At 40.0% G+C, this 25,057-nt stretch overlaps 1 protein-coding gene across 2 annotated transcripts; it reads right to left on the reverse strand.

The window, feature by feature from the left end:
• Positions 1–357: 357 nt before the first annotated feature.
• LOC115375896 (LIM/homeobox protein Lhx8-like) lies at positions 358–9,611 on the reverse strand. 2 transcript variants are annotated; one of them, XM_030075488.1, is made up of 8 exons: positions 9,438–9,611; positions 7,316–7,477; positions 6,292–6,413; positions 4,842–5,062; positions 2,349–2,455; positions 1,724–1,819; positions 886–1,066; positions 358–699 (listed from the first exon to the last, which is right to left on the reverse strand). In XM_030075488.1, exons 1-8 carry the CDS (start codon positions 9,462–9,464, stop codon positions 623–625), a joined length of 993 nt encoding a protein of 330 aa, XP_029931348.1. In that variant the 5' UTR covers positions 9,465–9,611; the 3' UTR covers positions 358–622. The 2 variants fall into 2 exon arrangements, with proteins under 2 accessions (XP_029931348.1, XP_029931347.1); XM_030075487.1 differs by lacking the exon at positions 9,438–9,611 and adding an exon at positions 7,923–8,333.
• Positions 9,612–25,057: the final 15,446 nt, after the last annotated feature.

Below are 25,057 nucleotides of genomic sequence, written 5' to 3' on the forward strand. Positions count from 1 at the left end.
TCCCAAATTACACATGTGGATATGTTGAAATAAATGCCAGCCATGCTATTCTGGATTCTCCAAATATATGCTGGATTTTCAAAAACTGATCTAAACTGAGTCTGAGAAACTCAGTGACCTACCAAAGTTCTCTCAAAGAAATCTAGACAAAAACAAACATCACTGACAAAAAAACAAAGCTGTACTTAATCAGTACATTATCTTCCAACAAAGTGCCTCATTACATCATATTCTCCAAATAAATTAAATGTCAAGAAATTCATAACCAATATAGACACTATTATATTAACAAAAACAGTTTCACTTCATATAACTCTATATTTAATTAATATTTTCAACAGTCAAAATGTATTGTCATCTGGAAATGCCTCTAGGACTGAACAGGATCAATTCACTGACATGACAGGTTCATTCTTTTTTTTTTTTTTTTCTAATGTCTGGTAACACATGGGGCAGTGAGAAGCTAATCAAATCATTCAATTACTCTGTTTTCTAAACTTAACAAATTCAGTGCCATTTTATGCCAGATAGTTTATGGATCAAACTCATCCAGTCCTTGTAGGTATATGTTGAGATTTGCTCTTCATCATCAATCTTGTCTCTCCAAAGGAAATGCTGTGTCTCAAGCGTGGCTGACTGGCAGCTGCGTCATCGAATGGGATATGACAGGCTGGAGCAACACTGGGTTTGAAGTTTGGACTGTGGATATTCAAAAAAATAATAATTCTGGTGAACTTTAGGTTTAAGTACACTGCCAGTCATGGTGCCTGAAAAATCTGGTATTAGCTTTGTTTTCTTTGAATATTTGTTCAAATATGACCATCTCTTATCAGATAGATGTTTGATAACTAAACATTTGGTTCAACGGTGGTTTGTGTGTCTTACCATCCATATAAGTCAACGTGGTGAGAAGAGGCGTGTCTGGGGAAATGTAGGTTGTGTATTGCAGGTCCTCCAAGAGCGGTGGTGTCAGCTGGCCAGGATGAAGTGATGTCATCATTGTTGAGGAGACAGGATTTGGGCTGATGTGTTTCTTCTGACGAGCGCGGCAGTTCTGAAACCAAACCTGAGCAGGAGGGAGAGCAGTGAAGGGAAGGAAGGTAGTTTAATAGGTGCTGGACACTGTCCTCACAGACCCCACAAGGCTTGGGGCATCCCCGCACTCCAGCAGCCCCTTCCTTCCAACCACCAAACAGTGAGAGCTCAAAAGACTAAACTGTATTACAGTAAATACTGGTACTGAATAAGTTATCAATTCTGTCACTCATGTCACTAAGTGAATACTCCTCTACATATTTGCCCATACAAGCAAACTCACTCACTAAATGAACAAAATAAAATTACAATTTACCTTGTGTCTTGTTAGTTAAGTCAAATACACAATAGTTTAAGCTCATTATCTGCGATTTACATTCATGCACATTTCAAAAGTAAGTTTGAAATCTCACCAGAATCACCAGTAGTATGATAAGCTTACTGTGGATCCTAAAGAATTAAATAATTTTCTTTTAAGGAACTGTATGTCAGTGGATAACTGAAGTTATTGAAATCCAACCGCTTGAATATGGGATCAGTTCTCTCTCTCTCTTTTTTTTTTTTAAATAGTCCTTATTGATATTTATGCACATGGTAGTTTTAGTGATCTAGTCTCATTTTCAATCCTAAGAGTTTGTCCTGACCATCGGGATGAAAAGCAGGAGCAGTGGTGCAGCAGCAGGCCTACCTGAATAACTCTGCGGCTGAGGCCGGTCCTCTCTGCCAGTCTCTGAAGAGTCTGGGCGTCTGGGTTGTTGTCCTTAGCAAACTGAGTCTGCATCACCTGAAAGTGTGGGGATGGAAATGTATAAGGTAATTTCATACGGAGACCAATGCACTCAGATGGGCCAGGACAGTACAGTATTTTATTATTTTAAGTATTGCAAATGCAGTTGCACAGAAAGTCTTTCCTAGAAGATCCAAGGAGAAATAGATGTGTTCATTTTTGCTTTATCTCACTGGAGGAAATCCACTGTGTGACTTAATGCAAGTTCATTCAACATTTATTTGCAGTAACATACAGTACATGTTATTTGATATGTAATCCAACACTACACCCAACATAGTAAAAAAAAAAAAAATTATGCAAATGCATTTATATATGCCAAATACAGATTTTGGCAACTAAGTTTATTTTTGAATGGATGTCATATACATAGCCACATATAAATACATCAGTTGGGCCAATTCCATATGTTTTGAAATATCTAAATATATTCTAAAATATGCAGTCTTTTCACCCTATATTGGTCAACATATTCATTCACTCATGCATTTATTTGCTCCTGCTTCTTCACACAAGGGGGTAATACCTGCAGTTGGTCAACAGTGAAGCTGGTTCTGGCCCTCTTGGCCGGTCTGGGCATGGTGCTGGAGCCATCTTTGTCTGATTCTGCTGTTTCTTCAGCTTTTGCTTTCTCTAAAAAGGACAAAGCACACACACACACACACACACTCACATATCAAAGATAGTTTGGCAATTTGTTTGTCCTATTATTGGGTTTACATTTCAGTTACGGTCCAGCTGCCTCCTCAGTGAGACTCAACGTTCAACATACAACATTCAAGATAAGTTGGCAGTATTTGTATGGTCCATGTCAAAAGACTGCGCGATAAAGGAAGAGGTGCTTGACACTGTGCCATTAAAAATAAGTCCTGTGGCCACAGTTGTGCCCACAGACAGATATCCCAATGTCAAACAGGCTGCACTCAAGTTAATGTCAATGTTTGGATCAACTTAAGTCTTCCAGTCAGTTTTTTCTAAACCGAAACAAGTGACAACAACAACTGAAACAACACTGCTCTGTTCTCTCGGACATGTGAAAGAGTTGCTTCGAGTGGCCACAACTGAGTACGAGCCAGACAAGGACTGTGGAAAACAAAGACTGCCAGGTGTCCGCCTGAATAAAGTGAGGTAAGAAGAGACCTATCAAAGTGTTAGGCCATGTGATAAGGCCTGTTAGTCACTGTTGGTGTTGTAGTGTGGGCGTGTATGTGTTATGCATGTGATGGATCGGCATGTGTTTTTTGGCCCCTGCTGGACTGGCTGGCCACCCCTGTTTTAGAACAATTACAGAGGCAAGTACTTCTCTGCCCTATTCCTGGACCACATCCAGTTGTGAAAAATAAATGCAAAGGCTATGTGAAATGTACACAACATATATTAAAATTATACATGCTATAAACAAATGTCCATCCGTGCATGCGCTTCTGCTTAATTGACTGCCAAACAGACTGCAAAAACAGTGACTCGTTCTGTGAAAATATAAACATAAATGTTTACTCTGTCATGTCTCCCACTTAACCAAATCACAATCTCAAGCGTGCTGACAAGGGCTTTGCCACAAGGCTGGGGAATAACTGGAAAAATAATAGGGGCATGATGACAAGGAAAACAATTTCCACAAACGTGAAGAGTTGGTGGCAGACAAATATCCCATTCTTTAAACATGAGCTGCTACCCAGTATCAAAGGTGCTGAGATTTACACAATAGATGAGATCAGGGAAGTTACAGGTCAAAAACAGCTCAGTCTGTGAGGTGGGCTGCCGGTAAATTCCTAGGAATCTATGATTGCCCCACAACCAATGCGGTTTATCTCAAACACAATTCAAGATATTTCGTGCAGGTGTGGGCTGGAGATAAGACATGAAGGGGAAGACCTGACAATACCACTCTGCTGCACAAGAATATGGATGACAAAAAGAATTGAAAATGTTAGTCTCAGGGTAACCTTCAAAGCATAACTTTCACTGTACAAACAACAGCCTTAAACTGAACCCACAATAGGCTTCCTCCAAATGGGGCATGGGGGGAACAGCCCTCAGTCTGGTGCAGCTTCTCAACAACATCATGGCCTCCTCCCCTGGAGACTTGACATCTGTGACACCATCCACTCAGCTGTCTCACAGGATTTTAGCTACTGTCCCCACCTGGGACACCGATGGTGCTGACTACCTTTGACAATAGGACTTTCATTTTGAGTTTAATACTTTTTTGGCAACAGGCTATGGACCTCTGCGGTTAACTAAGATTGTAAAATAGTCATATAAGCCTGTGCTAAAGGAGTCCTCTAAAGTGATACCTTTATATAGTGGTTTTTGCTACCGTTATTCTCCAAAATTAATAAAGTGGATCTGGCCCAAACAACCATTTTTGAGCAGCAACCCAATGCTGAAATAACATTTTAAAGATTGCACAACAACATATGTTTGTTTAGGATCCATTATCAACACTCTTTTCCATCCTCTAGCTTGCTAACTGGTGGAACTACTTTGGTTCTGCATCAGGACACAACAGCTCCCCTCAGCGCTGTATGTGTGTTGACACACCGAGCAGGTGAAGCTGTTGAACTTATTTCAGGCTTTCCTATTTTACTCAACTCATTTGACCCAATACCTCAAAATGTTGCACTTACCATGTCCCATGCAACCATCCCTTGCTTTAGGATTATAATCTCCTTTAAATTCCTCAAAAAGAGATCCTGGATGGTATTGGCCATAGTCTGCTAAAATTTTTAATCAATTGCTCACCTCTGCCCACATTCTAAAGTACTTAAAGACTGCCATTGTCAAAGCTCTGATGCATTTTTTTTTTTTTATGTGTCGTGATTTATTTAATAATTAGCAATGTTGTATGGCGATTACACAACATAAATGTCTCTGCAACAAGAGCTGCAGATTAATTTCAGAATTGATTTTAAGATTCTTCTAATTACCTATAATAAAGCCATCAAAAGGTCTAAGTCTATTCCAGTACTGTTCCTTTCCAGTCTATCCAAGGTAATCATCCCATGCATCCACTCACCATTTTCCTGGGCACGTTTAATGTTCTCCATCATAATTTCATAGTGCGACCGGCAGAAGATCCTGTCCTCTATCAGTCCACATTCCTCCCCAGTAGCCAGCTGGCGTTTGCAAGAACAGCAGGAGAAACAAGCCAGGTGGAAGGTGCTGCTGCGAGCCCGACGCACCCAGTCAGTGGAATGGATGTTTCGGCCACAACGGGCACAGCGGGTCCCGTACCTCCTGCAGGAAAAAGACAAAAGGGGAAGAAAGGTGGAGTGAGGGAAAGATATGCACCAATATTTGCTACAGTGATATCTAGTCAAGCAGCTGATTAGTGGAGGTACAGTGTCCACTGGCCAAAATGAATCGCTGTCAGGCCAAAAATTCACATTCCCAGTTCAAAGGGAGTGAACGCACATGTGTAGTGGTGACATTTGACTCTGATAACAGTTTCCAGTACGAGTCGTCAGGCACCAACAATGTCCATCTCAGGCTTATCAGTGTTACTAATATGCTGTAATGGACATTGGTCCCATAGTGAGACATGGATTAGTCAACTTACACTACAGCCAAGAAATGAGACAAACAAACAGGGATGACTGATGAGGGAAGGTGGAGACAAAACAGGATCATGAGCAGCAGCTGGATCTTCAGATTGTGCAGATTATATGACATTGTAAATATCTATTTTAATAGGATGAAAGGGACGGTAGGATTCACAAGCACTGACTCTATAGTGATGCACTTACAGGTTTCTGCATAAACGTATTTCTTCTGAACGAGCGTCAATGAATTGTGCAAAACATTTAAAAAATTGTGTGTGGTGCTGGCGGTGGTGGGGGGCTACTACACCATTTTTTGAAATTCAGATTTTTTTAAACGTCAATTATATTAATGGATTTGATAAACAATTAGCTCACCACAATAAATTTTTTAAGTCATCTTCATTTTTTATTTTTCTCTATAGTATTCAAATGGCTACTTAACTTGCAAAAATGAAATGTTAGACATCTTTTTCAAAATGATTTGAGGAAAGAATCAAGTGTGTGTGTGTGTGTGTGTGTGTGTGTTTGTGTGTGTGTTTGTGTGTGTGTTTGTGTGTGTGTGTGTGTGTGTGTGTGTGTGTGTCTTAACCCTTTGTACAGTAATAATTCTGTCAGCTTCAGTGACGATTGTCACTATGTTTGTGTGAGGGCTGATAAGCTGAAAACTGAAAAGATGAGAAGACTGCATTGAGCAAAGAAAAGATAAGATACACATTTGAATGTTATATTTTTGGTGACCTAATTTATATGACCCTTGGTAAGCAACAGAAAAGGTTACTAATAAATACAGACCTTCATGTGTCAATTATGGAAGAAAAAAAAAAAAATCACATTTACTCTGGATTTTTGCTTTCAAGGCTATTATAAATTTAACCCAATATGGTAGATATTATTTAGGCTGGGGTAAAATCTCATTAGCTTTACCTGAAGTAGTCCAGTTTGCAGAAAACCTGTTTGTCCTTGATGTAACAGCTCACGTGCCGCCCAAGTGACGTCTGACACACACTGCACGAGAGGCAGCGCACATGCCAGCACAAGTTGTTCACCTGTCCCAGTAAATAGGAAACAAATAGTCTGTGTGTTGCAGGCATCATTTTACACTTATTTCAAGTCAAGTATTGGTTTAATGACAGGTGTAAAAAACTTGTCAAGTTTAGCCCTAATCACTAGACTACACAAATTCTGCTACAACCCTATTGCATAATGGACAAAAATAAGCTATTGTTTAACTAGGCCTGTGCCATGAATTGTGTCAATGAACCTTTCTGGTGAAATCCTAAATCCTCTAACAGCAAATGAATAACTTTCATTCAATAATAATTCAGTAATCATACACTCTAAGCTCATATTTTGAGTAGCCGACTTTGGTGCATTCAATAAGTCACTTGCAATGGGCCTAATCAGTCATCTCTAATTGACTGTAACAAACCAACCCAGCTTTTGTGAAGAGTAGGACAGTAACCTTTAAAACACAGCACATCAAACATGTGAAACGAGGCATTAGCCTAAATAATAATGATTGGCCTGGTTCACCCAGAGCATAACTCACATCCAATGAATTTATCCAAAATCTTAAGCTGCCTAGGCCAGTGCAGTCTTATTCATTCTTAATGAAAGCTTTTCATACAGATAAAATAATAATAACACAAGAAAGAAAGAAAGAAAGAAAGAAAGAAAGACGTATGTGGTGATATAGAGTTTTTGTTTGCAGTATTACATCACATGTCTGTGTCAGTGTAATGAATATCACTCTGGGCTATAGTTTCCAAGAAAATGACATAAACACAGCAAACAAACTCCACTTCAAACGGTCACGGGTTACCGTGTTCAATTATGTTCTGTTACATTACATACAAATTCAATATACTCTAGGCTATAAGATGGAATAACGTTTGTGCAGTGTAATTTTTGGTCATGGTATAGCCTATGTCACAGGTGTTGTGCCAACCTTGAGGAGGTATCTGTCCACTATCTCCAGGCCGCAGGACGTGCACAGCGTTTTGCCCTGCATGGAGCCAACGGTGGGGACTGAGGAAGAGGAGGAGGACAGGGAGGAAGATGGGGAGCATAAGTCCTCCTCGAAAATATCATCAGGCCCTGTCAAGGAACCCTGTCAAGACAAATAAATAAATAAATAAATACATTAGCCTAGTAATGTGTGGCAATTCAAACAACAATGTGACAAAACACACAAGGAAAAAATAAATTACATTACATTACATTAAATAAAGCGCAGTCTATGACACTGTCAGAGCCCAGTCTGTGTGGAGGCTTGGCTTTGGTTTGGTCAGCTTGCCAATAAAACAAACTAATTCCCATCCATTCAGACAGTTCAACATGTCTAATGTAAACGTACATGTATTGGGGCTATTTACTGTAGCATGCTTTTTATTTGTTTGCGGGAAGTTTGTCAACTAAGAGCGAACACAGCCAACAAAGAGAAAAAGAAGAACAAATAGGCTATTTTCAATTTTAAATCGTTTTTGGAGTAATGTTGGGTAATGTTGCCATGACCTTTAGGGAAAATATGTCGTTGTGATATCGAAAATACCTACAGTGTTGTCTAAAATAATTTCCACTTGCGGTTCCATGAAAACAGCCACGGTCGAACCCAGTCCTCCGTCCGACATTGTGAGGCGGTCGGTGAGGAGGAAGCCAAAATGACTATTAAGACCCTCGGCAGCTCAATGTCCACTTCATATTTCCATGACAACCACAGAGACTGGCCTCCTCCCTAGTCACTTTTATTACGCCAACACGAAATATTTGTAAAGGCTTTCTTGTGCCTTTATTTTTGGCTGGGTCTGACTCGATTTACTCTGTGACACTCGACATATTTATTCAAGTCGCAGTCAAAGTCTGTAATTCACAGACTTCGCCATGACTAACTTTGAGTTTTCAGCATTTTAATTCAAATCAAATCCTCGCGCCTTTGATGTCACACCGGGCCGACCGGCGCGAGCTCACAGCTGCAGATGATTCTTGCTAATTGTCTCAGGCCGTGAGCGCGCGCACACGAGCACGAACCAACCATCATCAGCCGGGTAGCTACAGGTGTGCTCACCGGTGACCACTTCACTGTCCCCTTCCACGCCAAAATAATTCACTGCAGCCGATACATGCAAATTTCTTCTGTTTGATTCTCTCTTTAGAATAGATTAGGCTAAAGGTAACTAAAGTGATAAATTAAAGTGATGAATTATCAGTTTAGGTCATTAAATTACCAGCACTGAGGGAACACTGATCCGGAGTGACTTTTAGATGGCATCCAAATAAATATCTGTCATTTTTCTTTCTTCTTTTCTTCTTCTTGCTCTTGCGCTTATAATTGATATAATAATATGACATTGCTATAATTGATAAAAGCTCGAATTTCGACTGCAGGCTATAAAGTGACACCCATGGACCAAAGCGTTGCCTCTCTCTACAGGCTGTAGCCTACTACCTGCCTGTTTTACTAGTTACAACGACTTACTCACTTTGACTCATATTTAATAGACTGATTCTCTAGGATGGCATATTAAGACCTGCTGTATGAGTGGAATTCATATAAGGTCGGCTTAAATATAAAGAGATGGTACTTTATGGAAGAAAAAAATTATGAGAATTAAATACATTTTTGTATGTTGTTTATCATGTGAGATTCAGTAAGTTGGATGGCAGAGCACACCCTTTCATTTACAACATCATGGCTAATAACCAACCCAAACAAATAAATAAATAAATAAGTTGGGGCAGAGAGAGGCTTTCTGGTATGACATGACAAAACTAGGAAGGTGCTTTTGTGGATGGCCAACCATCATATTAAATAAGTAACAGGCCGGTAGTTGTTGTTGACTATGGAAACTGTGGAGTCGGACCTGCCCTGTGGCATGTGGACAGAGACGTCTGTTTGGCTTGGGTCGCTCTGTTTAGAGTACACAGCAACAACACTAAAAAGCCGTCTCTCCCCGGGCTGTAATTCCATCTTATTTTATTTAGCCTATAGGCCTTGTCACGGCCACATACTAGCCCTCAGAAATGCACGATGACTTCCTCTAATATCACTTTATTTTGAAGCTCTTACTCACCGTGCTGTGGCAGACTGAGTTATACATGATCACCGAGCATCTGTCCGGTCCCTAAATGCATCTCCGTCCCTCCCAGAGCCAGATGTTGGATCCGTGGTGCTTACTCCACGGACAGCAGCAGGGCCGGGAATTAGTTTGTAGTCCACTGTGCTGTACACAGGCGCCTGAGCTCTGCTCCCTGCTGCTCTGAGCGCTTTCTTCACCACAACTTTTTTCTTGTTGTTTTAAGTAGCCCACATGCCTCTATGGCTGCACCTCCCACGATGGACTGGACCCGCCTGCTGCAGCATCCGGATACAATGAAGCACAGGCCCATTTTCCCTTTTTCCCCTGTATTTATAAATAAACAAATTGTTAGGTGGGTCAATAAAGGGCCATGGGCCTAAACTTATACTTGCACAATAAAACATTAGCTAGCAAATTCTATTAATGCTAATAAGGTTGTTTTTTTGTTGTTGTTGTTTTTGTTTTGTTTTGTTTTGTTTTGTTTTGTTTTGTTTTGTTTTGTTTTGTTTTGTTTTGTTTTGTTTTGTTTTGTTTTGTTTTGTTGTTTTTGGTAGCCAACTTCACATCTTCACATCAGACCATGTCAGGTTTATGTGGTCTGACATCTGAAAGAGTGAAAGTCCTTTTTATATATTTATTTTTATTTACTTGGGACAGTTAATGGAAAGTTAAATAACTGTGCCAGAATTTGTAATCAAACTTTTTTCCTGCATAACTGGCACCTATTTCCATAAGCTGTGAATTTTTCACAACAGAAAAAAAAAAAAAAATCGTGTTGGCTTGAAATCAGCTTTTCCATTCCTGAGGAAAGTTAGTCAGAAAGCATTAAAGTGGTATAATCTATTTTAAAATGCTGCTGTTGTTGTTGTTGTTGTTGTTGTTGTTGTTGTTGTTGTTGTTTAAAAAAGAAGACCTCTCTTTTATTGCCCTTTTTGAATTACGTTTCCAGAGTCCAGAGTTGCATCTCTTTGAACATGTCCACAAGTCCACATTTTTTCAAAATCCTTTCCTCTACGAGGCGTTTTTGAATCTATTTAGGCCAGATTGACATTATCAGTATACCTCATCTCTCCTTTCTTCCCATGTGGGAATTGAGAACACAGCACAGGTCGTGTTTGGGGACTGAATTATATTTATCCAGACATCCACACCGTCTGACTGGCAGCTCTCACAGGGGAGCGAGTTCACCAACACACAGCCCAACTTGTTGCATTAATTCCTCAAACCCAGTCAGAGTAAATTAGAGCAACACTATTTTCTGGGTTAGATTTCCTGAGGCTGAGTGAAATTCAGTTTTGAGATATCAGGGTGGTGAGACCTGAGGCATTTTTCTAAAAGTGTTGAAGGGTAAAACACTCGGAAACAAGCAACAGACCCGGGGTCAAAAATCTAACCAAGCACTGTTACCCATTAGCACTGCCCAACCAACTTTCCAGGCCTGTGTATGTATTAAACACATTTTCATTTGCTTTTTCATCCCGGCATTTCCCTTTTTTCTAGGTGTATACCACTCCCATTCATGTTCAATGTGGATTTCTTATTTGTCTGCTTTGACTGTTGCTTAAGGGAATTGTCTCACAACGCTGTAACACAGCCATGCAACAAGGGGTCAAGGGGCAAAAAGGGCTCGCCCCCCATGTGTTTACACAGGGTACCTCTTCTTTCATGGTTACCTTGCTATACTTTAAGTGAAGTAGAAGGCTTGAGTGAAACACAGTATGACTGAAAATGTTTTTGGAGTTGTCTTTGTGAATGGAGAGGAATAGGGGCAGGAACAAGAGGCTGCTTTGGACCCTTATTGGTCCAAATGTCTGCAACCTGATGCTTCAGACCCCCCCAGCCTTCAAATTAAAAACAACTCATTTTTCAGGGTTAAATGTTCTGGCACAGACGGTTAGAATAGGCTCTGCTAGAAAAGAATTAAACAGAAAAATTAATGATTCTCACTTAACAGTGTTGGTATTTGCTTGTGTGATTTTTTAAATTAATTCCCACGTGTCAAACTTCTCCTTTTCCTCTTAATAAGCTCGATAAAGAGATATCTATTTTTATGGTGTTGCAGCTTTCCCACTTTTTCTAAATGAGATTACCAATCAGCAAACCAAACACACATTTCAGTCTATAGTTTATGTCAAAAGCAATTGAAAATTAAATCGTACAACTTTGTGCTTTTACTTCTTTTACCTCTCTTCCTGTTTAATGTAAAGTAGCTCTGGGGCTGCACAGTTTACAGTGAAAGTACTGAACGGACATGTGCATCCCAGTTTGTTGTAGCCCAGGTAAAGCCTAAAATGTTAAACAAAATGAATGCAGTCAGACATTATCAGCTTCAGTATTCATACGGTTTGTTACTATTATAAATATTAATATTGATTTAAAGAGGTAATCTGAAGAATGAGTTCAAAATGGAGTTATTTGTATTTTAAATAGCTTAAAAGTTCTTAAAAACATTTTTTGATATTGTGAGACAGTGTCAATTCTTCATTGTGTATCTGCTGGTTGCAAAGCTTCTTTAAAGCTACCTCACACTTACATTGAGTGAAATATTCAAAGCCAAGATACCATTGTTTTATGGCTGCATTACATCAAACAGAAAAAAAAACTAGATGTCTTGTGCATCATTTTAGACAAAATTCCCTGTAATTAAGCAGCACATATTTGGTATCTTTGGAAACCTTGGGATCCCCACCAGAGTATAAAATAAAGTTCTGTAGCTTTGCAGTTTTTACATGCCAGTGACAAACCCACCTGTGGGTGTGGCAGAGCTGAAGATTGTGGGAAAATGTTCACTGTTTTCAGACTTAGACATTTGAATGTGTGCAACAAGTTTGCATTAATGTGTAATACTTGATCAAACAAATTTAAATATTTGAATGTGTGAAAAATATTTGATGGTGTGCAAAAAACAGTTCCACATACACAGATAATTCCAGTCAAAACAAATTTAAGAGCATGCAGCAGATGTCTCCAGTCATCTGGCCCTTATTCCACTCCACTTGAGAGGGTCTGAGGTCTCGTGGCAACAGACACTACAGACATTGCATGTAACTTGTTTGAAGCAAATTACCAGTTGTTTAGAAATGTCCTTGAGCTAAGAGGGTCTGAAAGCCTTGGTCAACACTCACACTGCAGACACCTGCTCTCTTGTGGGATGGGGTGACAGATAATTTGACTGTCAGACTCAGTGTTACATGTACTGGTCAAGAGGAAGTCATTATTAGAAGTCAAAAAGTCTTGGCATCTGCATAAAAGTACCAAAGAGATAAAAACAATGAAAATGACATGGAAAAAGCTGTATAAAGTGACCCACAGAAAGTACTTTAGACCTCATGTGATGGAATTGCATTTATTAGCATAATCTATTGCATCTAACTTTGTGCAATATGCTTGGTAAGGTCAGTGTATGAGGTGGTAGTGATCCCCTGTAATAATGGCTGCATGCATGCATCCTTTAATGTAAACTAAGTGCAATCTTATTATAAAAATAATATCTAACACGAGACAGTGTAATTACATAAAAAGAGAGGAAAGTCAGTGTCCTTTTGTACCCTCTGGACAATACAGAAGTGTGTTTGGCATTATGACATCAGAGTTCGTGAGCGGTGGCAGTGTTTGTCATTGGGCTTGGTTTCCCCCCTCTGCCAAAAACATCCCAGCATCCCAAAAACACAACAGTCATTTTTGGTCAGGGCATGACATGCCAGGGCTTATCTCTATGCTTATAAGGGTCACAGCACGGGTGTGTCACTCTGCACGCATGTGTCTGTGTGTGTGTGAATGTGTGTGTGTGTGTGTGTGTGTGTGTGTGTGTGTGTGTGTGTGTGTGTGTGTGTGTGTGTGTGTGTGTGTGTGTGTGTGTGCGTGCGTGTGTGTGTGTGTGTGTGTGTGTGTGTGTGTGTGTCTCTGAGATTACTTAGTTTGATGCCAGTGGAAGACTGTCTGACTGCATACAATATGAGCAGTGTGTGTCTGTCCATTTCTGTGTATGCTCTTGCATGTGTGTGTGACCACCCTCCTTGCTTTCACTGGTCACCTGGCTCTGAAAAGAAGTATTTAGTTGTGACAGGTATGGATGGGAGGACATGATTGGACGAAGGTGGTCCCATCACTCTGTGCACTGGAAAGTAAGCAGCACACGGTTACAATTAGGGAGAGAAGGGCTGTGAATGTGTGTGTGTGTGTGTGTGTGTGTGTGTGTGTGTGTGTGTGTGTGTGCATGAGTATTTTTCAAAGTCCCTCTTTGACCAGAGAGCACTTTTATATTGTGTATTGTTTATATGAAACTCCATGTATAACACTTTGATTCATTATTACATCATCAGCTTTCATACAGTGAGCAGTAATCCTACTGCATTTTTAATGTAGCAGTGCAACAGTATATCAACCAGAGACAGTCTCTACAGGGAGATATTACACTTATATTGCACATATTGTACACCAGTATGTGATCCAACCTCCGTGGGGCGATGTAGAGCACTAAAACTGGGATAAACAGAATCAAATAAACAGAGGTCAGTGCGTCTTTTCTAGAAAAACAGCACTCAGATTAATTATTTGTTGTTGATTTTTATTGTTTGTTGTTTATTGTTTGTTATTTTTGGTGTACTGGTGAAAATGAGCAGGCGTTACTGGTAAATATTTGTAATCAAATGTAGGGATGATTTTATAGCCTTTAGCATTTAGACTGCCATGTATTCTATACTGTGTAGTAAGTACTCAGCGCTGCCCCCGATGTCCAGAAGACTGTACTGCACATTTTTTCTGTCTGTCAATGGCCACAGTGGTTCAGCTTTCTCTCCCTATAGGCTTTGATGTCCACCCATGATTTCAACTTTCCAAAATAAAAGTCCTCTAGGCCATGAAGATGTGTGTTATGAAGCTGTTTCTCAGACAGTGACAATCTTTTCTTGCACAGAGAATGCCACTCCTCACCATGTTATTCAAGTGATTTGATTTAGGTCAGCACACTAAGGGCTCTACTTTTGTGCAGATCAAATGCAGTGATTTAGCAAAGTGGTAATTTCGTGGGATGCTGGCAGAATTTTACCCATTTGTGCCGGTTTGGTAATTTAGTGACTGACACTGACATTGCTTGTCCTGAAATGGCCCTAGAGTGCAATAGGGAAGAGAGCGGAGAGAAATCTGATGGTGCTGTGAAATTTTGGTGTCCAAAAATTTGATTGCACTTCTGGCAAGCTGTTGTCACAGGACATGCCCCTTTCGGCCACTCAGGATGGGTGGTCATTGTTGTCTTGACATACATCCAGCCTCTCCACTCGGTTTCCATAACAGCGATGTTACATGGATGCATTAGAAAATTACATCCCTGTTTTTGCCACACCCCACCCTTTTAGACAACATTGTTGTCATGGGACATTCATCTTTTGGCCAATCAGTGGCGAAAGGTGTTCGGTGTTATCTTGACTCATTACCAATCGTCAGACTGGGTCTTGTGATGTAACATGGATGTGTTTGGAAGTTATGGCCCTGTTTTGGCCCGTGATCAACCTTTCCACAGAGTTTAATGCAAATCCATCAGGTACTTTTTGAGCTATTCTGCTGACAGACAAACAAACAGACAGATGGCAGATGGACAAGGGCAAACCCATAACCCATGCCAGAGATGAGAAAACTGAAAACGTCTTTCACCTGAGTTAGGATTTGAACTTGACTCATCAGAGTTAAAGGCAAATGTCCTTACCTTGACTTACAGACAATTATAACATCAAAATACCATGTGCCATGGGAACCTTTGTGGCACTCATAGAATATCATATGAATTTAGGCGGCATGCAAATTGGATTGGATTTTGAATTCAGGTATATTGAACTTGTTATAACACGTAACAAAATGTCAGCTACAACTGTGCATGTGTTGTGTATAAGCATATATCCATAAATCTGTGTGGTGTGTGTGTGTGTGTGTGTGTGTCAGTTTCAGCACTCCTCATCATCTCAGCATCTCTTTCATGCCGGCTACAGTACCCCATCACCAGAACAACCAAAATAAACAGCAGGATTCTGGGTACTGTATTGCAGACAACAAAGCCAAATGGGGCGGGGCTGTATGAAACAAGAGGAGGGCCACATCTGGGCTGCATTAGCATCACTGGCCAATGACAGATGACTTGTATTCGGCCGGGCGACACAACACGAGGCTATATGGCGGTCTGCGATGACATGGGAGGAAATGACATCAGCGGGGGAAACTAATGCTTGTTGGGCCTCAGGGAGTGATTTCTGCCCCTGTGGGAATTGAGTTTGGTTTAGTTTTATTTGGATCCCCATTAGCTGATACAGTAGTGGCAGGCTTTCTGTGGCCCAAAGCAATCTTCCTGGGGTCACTGGGGTTGAAGTGTGGGTTTCCTTCCTCTCCCTCCTCTCCCTCTCCTCCTTTCTTCTTTCTCTCCTTCTCTTCTTCCCCTCATCCTTTCCTCTGCTCAGCTCATGCTGCCTGTCTCGTCTGCTAACAATGGCTGATCGCTCTGGATGCTAAGCATGATGGAAGCGCAGAAAAGAGGAGAGGAAAAAGAGACAGATACTCTTTGACCCTGCCCTCATGCACCATCAGGAAGTAATTAACTAGATAGCAGAAACTAACCAATCAACAAGCATGTTGGCGGTTTACGGGCCAATCAGCATCTCCTGCCCCAATCAGTCAGAAGAGAGGAAGATAGAGATTGGACATGACATCAGGAGGTCAAGGGTCAAAACTGCATTAAAGTTAAAAGTATGGGCACTTCATGGCCCACAATGGTGGCATACCATGCGATTAAGATAGTGTATGTTTAAGCCCAGATATACTGAAAATGAGAAAAATTTCTCATGTAATAATTGAAATGCCCATGGGATTCGATTCAGGCACTGACATGGCCTGGTTCACTTTGAAAAGTTTCAAGCAAGAGCGATTTCTCGGTTGGAAAACTAACCTGGGCCAATCAGTGCTGTTATAGGGCAGCACAAACCTAACATTGTTGATGAACTGTACTCCTGGTCTGTTAGAATTAACCCAGCTCCATCCAGCTTCACCGAATCATTTGTCCAAATGTTTTTCATTGCTACATTTGTAAAAGTGCCACCCAAAAAAAAAAGGAAGATCATTGAAATGTATTTGTGTCAACTTAACAGTTAGCAGTCACTTTCTGGTTCCTCCCATGCTTTACTGAGGTCTTCAATGATAAACCAGCTATAACACAAATTTCATTGAACCAGCATCCCCTTTTCACTGAGCAGTCTAACAGTCTATACTGTTCATCTGTATGTGAGACCAAATGTCATCAATCCAAGAATTTTTTATGAAGGCCCATTTCACATTAGAAAAGATTTTATCAAAATGTATGTTATTTAATGGCATATTAGTCAGTTCCAAACCTATAACGTATTGTCCTCATTTGTATTACTACATTTTTGAAGACTTAATTAAATTTTACCCTTAGCCTTAACTTCCTGTTTTATGCTACATGCCGAGCAAAGCAGCTTATCCTGTGCACCTTATTCTAAACTAAAACTCTAAAACAGGTCATAGCCTTTAAATAGAATCTTAAAAAAGTAGAGACTGGAAAATGTCCTTTTAAAGTATAGAAATACTAACAAACACCCACATATCTGTTCAGTAAAACGATGTATGATAAAGCTTTTGCCTCAAATGTGAGTTTATCTCACACTCTACTGTTACATGCATGTATGTTTTTGTAATATCCCATTTGTGAAATTCCCTGTTATCCCATTAACTCAGATGAGATTTTATCACATTCTCTAATATTTGCTTTGCCTGCCATACACCTCTTATATCCCATGATATTCAAAAAACGCAGTGGATCGCTATTTCTGTGGGAGCGAATTTTTCAAAGCTCCCTCACCGCTCCAAAGGAAACATTGCCTTCTCCTCAGAGGCGAACTGGCGTGCTAGAGCTCTACTGAGATTAGCATGGTTAGTCGAAGCCTCTGGATTTCAGTGGTTTTATTGCAACACACACAGTCTTTACAGTTTCTTTGATGTTGCACTCAAACATGAATAATGGATAAAGCTGTCATTAGTCTGGTGATGGTTAAAAGGCTGAGATCTCATATTTTTACAATAACCTAATATAGGTGATTGGACATGCAAGCTAACGTTTTTTGGTTGTTGGAGGTTGGAACATCCACAGGGTAATGGATTTCACATCATAAAGATGAAAAAGAGGCAAAAAGAATGTCAGCTTTTCAGTCAAAGTCTTTACAAGCCATTGTAGTTTGATTAGAGAGCTTCAGTCTTTTATTCTAATGCCAATTTTTGTCCGAAACGGTGCCACTGAAATTTCATTCTAAAGCCGTAGAATGAAATTAGAATGACATCTTTTCATTGTTGCATTGAAAATATCCTCTTGTATCCGTATTTTAAACCAAACTGAGTCTAATACACTTACTGTCCTTACAAGGTCATCCTAATGAACTAAAGTGTTGATGTCTTTTATCTGTTTTACTGAAAACCAATCTGAGGTAGGCTTACTTGGCATCTTTCTCTTCTCCTCCTCACCATTTTCCCACTCTTCTCTCCTTCTTTTTCTTTCTTTCTTTCTTTCTTTCATTTTTGGAATGGCCTCTCTAACTCTTCTATGTTTGTCTGCCTCTCTGTCCTTCTTTATAACCTGCATTACCACCATTACCAGCATGCCTAGAACATTGTTACAAGTGCATGTGCATGAGTGTGTGTGTGTGTGTGTGTGTGTGTGAGAGAGAGAGAGAGAGAGAGAGAGAGAGAGAGAGAGAGAGAGAGGAGAGACACAAGGAAGAGGCACAAGTAGTGCTGGCAGTTATGAGAATAACAGAGATATAATTGAATAAAAACAATAAAAATTGTATGAGTTACTACAGATCAAGCCATTCAAAGAGGCCTTCCATGCATGCCTTCTGTTTACCCAATGATAACAACAACAACAAAAAACAAGAAATCAAAATAATAGAAGAGAAAGTATATTATTGACCTGACCCTGGTTTTACAAATGCATAGATAATCTTGATGGGAAATACACATGTAAGTTTCTTCCTGGTCGTGTATTTTGGTTTAAATATGAACATTCCAGCAGAAATACAATCTCGAAAGTGAAAACCACTTCTCAAGCATACCGAGTGGAAAAATATCAGAGGTGTACATGTACTGTTATTCAATTCCTGAGCTGTGTGTACAGGGATACTGGGCATTTTTTCAAGGAAGAAAACCTCAGTTTCTTGACTGGAGTGACTACATCCTGCTGTTCACAAAGCCACGTCAATTTATTTTGCAATAAAAGTCTATCAGTAGTTTATCAGAATTAGCTTGGGTATATGAGAACATCTGTGGATCCACAAAGTAACATGTATGCAATCATTTTCTACAGATTTATAATGTGCATGTACCCCTGAGATGAGAATTACAGGGATGGAATCATGAGAAGAGAAGAGAAGAGAAGAGAAGAGAAGAGAAGAGAAGAGAAGAGAAGGGTCAAGGGTATCAATCAAAGACAGGTAAATGCAGTAAAGTCAAGGAAACTGATAGTTGAACGGAGCTGAAGCTTCAGCGTGATCTTGTTCCTTAACCTGCACTGAAATGAAGGACCATACCAGTGATTTTGACTGTTTGGTCTGTTTACTACAATTTCCCAACATTTTCTAATTTCACCTCATAATATTCTGTTACTGTGGCAAGCAAAGTCGTCACCATTCATAAACCACAGAACTGATAACTCTGCTGTGAAAAGCAAATGTTTCACCGGGAACTGTTTTAGCTGGCAGAGAGAGCTTTACACTCCCCAATTTCAGGTCATCAAAACACAACAGTGCCGCAGCTTTTGGGAAAACTAATGTTTTTATGAAGGTTTGAAGTCTCTGAAAGTTAATTTTCATATCATAGTGGAATGAATGGAAACCAGTGGCTGGACAAAAGGTAATGATATTGGAGCTCTAAAATATGACTGCTTTTAACAAATTAACATGCAAAATCACTGGTAGAGTTATTTAACTCCATAAAAACTACTGACTGATCTTTCAGTGGAGGAGATCGCAGCATATTACTGCTAAAAAGTTTTAAAAACATGTACATCATATTGAAGGTGTAGGAGGTTTTATTACATTTCTTATGTTTCAAGATGTTCAAGAGAAAAGACATGACTGCATGTTGTGTTACATTAGGCTATGATAAAACAGAAGCTTCACTGTGCATGTGCAGATACAACCTCTAAAAGTCAGATAGACAAAATAAATAAATAAATAATGTTGTACAGACTTAGCCATTGCCACCAAATCTGTGTCCGGATAAGTTTTCCTTTCCTGACTTTCCTTTCCTCACTGGGCCGCTGAGTGCTGAAACCGCAGCTTCAAAGCTCTGTCTGTCAGCTGGCTGTCTGATGCTGCTAAAAATCCAACACCAAACTCTCTGACAGTCTGTTGTTGATGTTGACAGACCACTTTCATCTCTGTGTACCAGCACACGCTAGGCATTACTACCAATCTGAGAACCAAGGGGGGAAAATCTCCATTGATTGCTCCAAAACGGCTCTTGTGTGTCTTGGCCAGCTTGTTCAGTGCCCATCAGGATGTTTTCTATCACTCCCACCATCTGCCACCTTTATGTCCCCAAACATGCTGCCTGAGATCGTTTCCAATAATAAAAGACGACGTAAAACTCAGGAAGTGCTGGAGAATATGCGCAACTGAGGTTTTTCAAGCATCCAGAGAATTAAAACCAACTTCCAGGGAAATTGGAGCTCACGATAGTCCTGTTTAGCTCCAAGTTCCTTTTTAATGCTCACGTTTCTGTTCGTGTGCGACCTCCATCTGTGAGCCCGACATGTGGTTACCTGATGATGTGCATTCGCATTCACACTGCCTGCAAATGTGCCCTTGAGCCCCATACCTGAATGAATCATGTAACTGTCAAACAATTCACCCACAGTAGAAAAACGACCACTTATCCCTTGTGCGGTCTATTCCTCCAGATGTGATTTGGTGAGGTTTCCAGTCTGCTGCAACCTTCCCTGTCTCCCAGCACTCTAGTGCAATCGGGCTGGGTTGGGGTTGTATTTTGTGGAGTGCAAACCATCAAACATTTACAAGTGAAAAAAACAAACAGCAACTATAGAGGCATATAGGTCAAAGGAAAGATTAGAAACCTCACTAAATCACACAGGGAAGAAAATCTGGATGGACAGATTAACCTAAAAGCAAGTAAAATATCCTCTCTGCATTTTGGGTGAATTGTTCTTTTAATTTCCTAGTAACTAAATAATTATTTTTGTCAATCTGCCAATTCTGCTCCAGTTTATCTTTATTTTATTACACCATCTTTATTAGTTTTGACTGTGATTTTGCTGCTGAAATGATGAAATTTTTCATTTTAAAAGACCACACCAGTGATTTTGACTGTTTTTGACTTTTTTGCCCATTTACTACAGGGGTACTAAAAATTTCACTACGTATTATCAAAATTCAGATTTGAATCTCTCGTTGACACACACCGTATAATGGTCTGCTTCTGTGGCAAACAAAGTCGTCACCATTCATAAACCACTGGTATGGACCTGTAAAGAAACCAGTTTCTCCAGTGCCAAGCTCATTTTTTTAGGTAATGAGATTGTAATGGTATGATATGTAATCTGTTCTGTGCTCAGCTCTGGGCACAGAAAACCAAAGTTGCAGCTTCAAAGTTGTGTCTGTCAGTCGTCTGACTAACGCTGCTAAAAGCTTTGAGTCGCTGTTGTTACAAGGGAACTTTCATCGCTCGCTTTGCCAGCGCACGTACAACAAGCTGCAGCTCTTTATCGAATCATATCATAACCATAACAAACCACATTGTATGCAAAGGTGGACCTTCGCTCTCAGAGAGCTGCGGGAAGAATGATTTGGGTTTACTTGAGTTTTCTTTCTTTCTCCCTCTCTTTCTTTCTTTCTTTCTTACTGTAATCTCTGCTATTTCTGTCTCTAGCCTCTCTCTCTTTGGCCCTTTTTCCCATCTCACTTTACTTCCTCCTCTCTCCCTCTTGAACCTCCTCCTTCTATCTCTGCCTCCATCTCTCCCTCCAGTTCTCTTTGACGTGTCTCTGTGTTTCCTGTCCTTTGTGAAACTCTCCTTTCTGTCACATCTTGTTTTCCTCTTTCTATCTTGGTTTAATCGACGGTCCGCCCCCTACTACTGCGGAGTCACGCTATTGGAGGAAATGGGTGAATAGCCCTTGCTGAGTGACAGGTTATTCTGGGCTGGTCGTTGAGGTAAACAAAGCGAGGTAATGGAGGTAAACGTCCGGCCAGTTGGCTGGGCTGTACACAAACAAGAGGCCGGGAGGTTCAAGACGTGGATCTTGAAGTGGGTCAGAAAACTCGTGAGGATCTTAGAGGAGTTTCTGGGCCATCCTCAAAAAAAATAATGGTTTCATTTGGTTTATATTTCAATTACCAGCATAGTACTTCCATTTTTGTCTGCTGTTTTGTTGCAATCTAATTTTGCCTTAATCTCTCAGCCTTCAACAGTGTGTATTAAAATCTGATGTCATTTACACTGATGATCTTTTATTGCCTTTAACTGGTAAATTTATTTGAATCATGACCTGTTCCACCTATTTATACTTTTTTTTCACGATTTCCTCCAACATTGAACAATTCCCTAATTTATAATTCTGTTTTTTGGAGTCTTGTGGTAATTTATAGGAATTTAATTGTGATTTAATTTTAAATATGCTATTGTAATAATTATAAATATGGTTTTCTGGTCAACTTTTCTGGTCAGTTTCTTGTATTTTTGTTTTTGTATTATTTTTCTTTTCCTCTGTAATTTGGTGGCAATTTCATCAGTGACCTTCTTGCAATAAAAAAAAAAGTCTGGAAATTGGCTTGTAATTTTATGGTGATTTTCCTGTATTTTGATTTTAAATATAATTTGGTCATTGCTTTAGTGTCACCTTTCATGAAGTTATGTCAAATTGACAAGTGAACAGCTGGCTAGCAAGTGCTAATTAGGTACTATGAATTGAAAATAAACAGGAAAAAAAATCATAATGAAGTGAATGTAGAGCTCACCATCGAACCCAACACATGCAGCTCTTCTCCAAGCATTGTTTTTGAGGCATTTATTAGACTAGAGACCTACAGACTGAGATTTCAGCAAGTTTATTGCAAGTCACACTGTGTGACAGGTCTAATAAACTTGGGTGTGACATGACATTTGATGTATGTAGACTGTATAATGATCACATCCACTGGGTCTTATAGGCTGCAACACAAATCAAAAACACAAGAAAACATCATCAGCATGCGCCACCCATATGTGCCACTGTAGTGGTGAACAATGAAGCAAAGCAAGAATCAAGCCCTTGCGATAGTGGTATGGATGTGCTTGGACAAAAATCCAAAGGAGAGTCAAAGGAGCTATTTTATGTTGCATTCCTATTGGTTGGTTAGTATGTGTAGGCTGCAGCAGCAATCATATTGTGAGACGGTTTTTGTGGTTGCAAGACTGCGACAACGGCTGTCGTTTTGGAGCCACCACCAAAGATGTCACCACGTTTCTTCCACGGTGGTCATCTTTCGTCTGGGACAACTCAGAAGAACACCCGGCTTTAGTTTAATCTCTGTCCTGTCAAAGTTCAAACTGCAGAGATACGGTGGTTTACAGTGGGATTTTTCCATGCCTACCCCACTGACTGCAATATTAGTGTCACCAAAGTCTGGCAGTGCGAGTTTGTCACTAAAAAGTATTGTCCCTTCCCTCTTTACGTCACTTGAGGTAAACAGGATTTTGAGTTCGACTGCAGCAACTTTTCTCAGCCAAGAAGTTTGTTGATCACACATCAGCAGACCTACCCTCAGTTTTATAGGAGATGAATTGAAATCTGATCATTTTGCCTGCAGTCTGAATGTGATGGAAGGGTGTCTGAAATCTCTGGAATCGCAGGGATATGTAACACCATGTAACACCACGTATTCTTCCTTGTTGCACTTGTTTCCAGAATAAACGTTCTGATAATTATTTAGTCAGTGGTTTTCACTACAAAATGTGCAGTCACTCTCCACTGGTTGTACTGAGAGATAGTTTTCCATCTCAACAGCCATAATTTAGTGTGATCATTTTTAAATAGCAGTGCCATAACATCATATAGACTGCTGTTTTCGCAGGTGGCAGTATCCGGGAGGTTATTTTGAAGGAGGGGTCTTGTGATGAGAGGGATGCTGATTGAAATCCGTCTCAGAAAGAAAGACCATCTCAGAAAATCACAGTTGGTGAAGTAAATAAGAAACATACACAGGGCAAATATATGGAAGAGGATTAGGAGACACACACAAATTAAAAATTAGCTCTGAGATTTACTTTTATTCTGAGAGAGAAGTCAGAATTCTGTGGTAAAATCAGAGCGCCGTCTTCACTCTCAGAATTTGATACTTTATTGATCGACTTTAATGTCAGAATTCTGATTTTGACGTTGGACAGTTCATATTTAGTGGGTGAAAATGTATGAAATCTTTTTTTGTTTAGTGAGGTAGAGAAGCACTCTTACTTGGATGGTTTTCTAGATATGAATTCTTGCTAATATCTGAGCAGTATGCCACTGAAAAATGAGTGCATGTGCATGAGTAAAATATTTTAGTGCTCTGGATCATGTCGTCTGCTTCTCTCTGCGGTTATATCTGCAGGATCTTCAGTATCTCTGAAAGCAGCCAGCCATAACACTGTAGCGAACACACTGCGATGTCCCACATAGAGATTATGATAACACACAGGGCAGTGCGTTCTTGTGTGTCAGTACACACACACACACACACACACACACACACACACACATATAGAACCCTTATTTACCATTCAAGTGTAGCAGAGTGCCTTGTGTCTGAGCCTGCAGAGGGAGATTATCAGCTGACTGGGATGACATGTAGAAAGACAGAGAGTCAGGTAGAGAAAGTAGGAGAGAGAGAGGTGAGTGTTGTAACTTGTCTCTGAAACTTTTAGCTTTACTTTTTTTTAGATTGAATGCCCAACCTGGAAGTTATTTAACCATGCACATTTTAATATATTGAAACTGCTTTACTGTGTTGTTGGCTGGACAGATGTCCCTGATATAAAAATTGCTAAGGCGTGCTTAGACATCACTAGAAATACACAGCAACATTCAACTGAGAGCTGAGCTTTTTCCCATTATGACCACAGCAATTAAAAATAATGGGATGTAGCTGGACACCAACTTTTGTCCTGATGAAGGCCTCAGTGGCTGAAACGCCTTGGCTTGTTTTAACTGCACAGCCGTGTGATATGAAAGGCTTTTTAAATTCATCTCCCTCTTGAGTGCCTCAGAGTTCCTCTACAAAATACAACTGCTTGCTTTAGGAAAAGATTAGCAGGCACGTGAAATATATACATTTTGTAGAGATTATGCTGAACATGCAGAATCATTGGTATAGCCGTGTGATATGAAAGGCTTTTTAAATTCAGTGACATTCAGAAAGCTACTTACTGTAGCTTGCTGGTGATGTTGATGATCTTGGAATTAGAGCTTGTTTCACTATTATCCTATTGTGGGGGAGTCAACAAAAAAACAAATATGATTGTAAATTATACAAAAATTGGAGTCTGTTATTTAACAGGGAATGCTGCCATATGCTCTGTTGGCTACCTGA

Source organism: Myripristis murdjan, chromosome 17, assembly GCF_902150065.1.
Source record: "Myripristis murdjan chromosome 17, fMyrMur1.1, whole genome shotgun sequence".
Taxonomy (NCBI): domain Eukaryota; kingdom Metazoa; phylum Chordata; class Actinopteri; order Holocentriformes; family Holocentridae; genus Myripristis; species Myripristis murdjan.

Coding starts and splice junctions, on each gene's coding strand:
- LOC115375896 (XM_030075487.1), bottom strand. CDS start 7,997: ATGTCGGACGGAGGACTGGGTTCGACCGTGGCTGTTTTCATGGAACCG. Junction 2,456..4,841: donor TAAACGTGCCCAGGAAAATG/GTGAGTGGATGC, acceptor TGTCCTTTTTAG/AGAAAGCAAAAGCTGAAGAA. Junction 700..885: donor CACGTTGACTTATATGGATG/GTAAGACACACA, acceptor GAATATCCACAG/TCCAAACTTCAAACCCAGTG.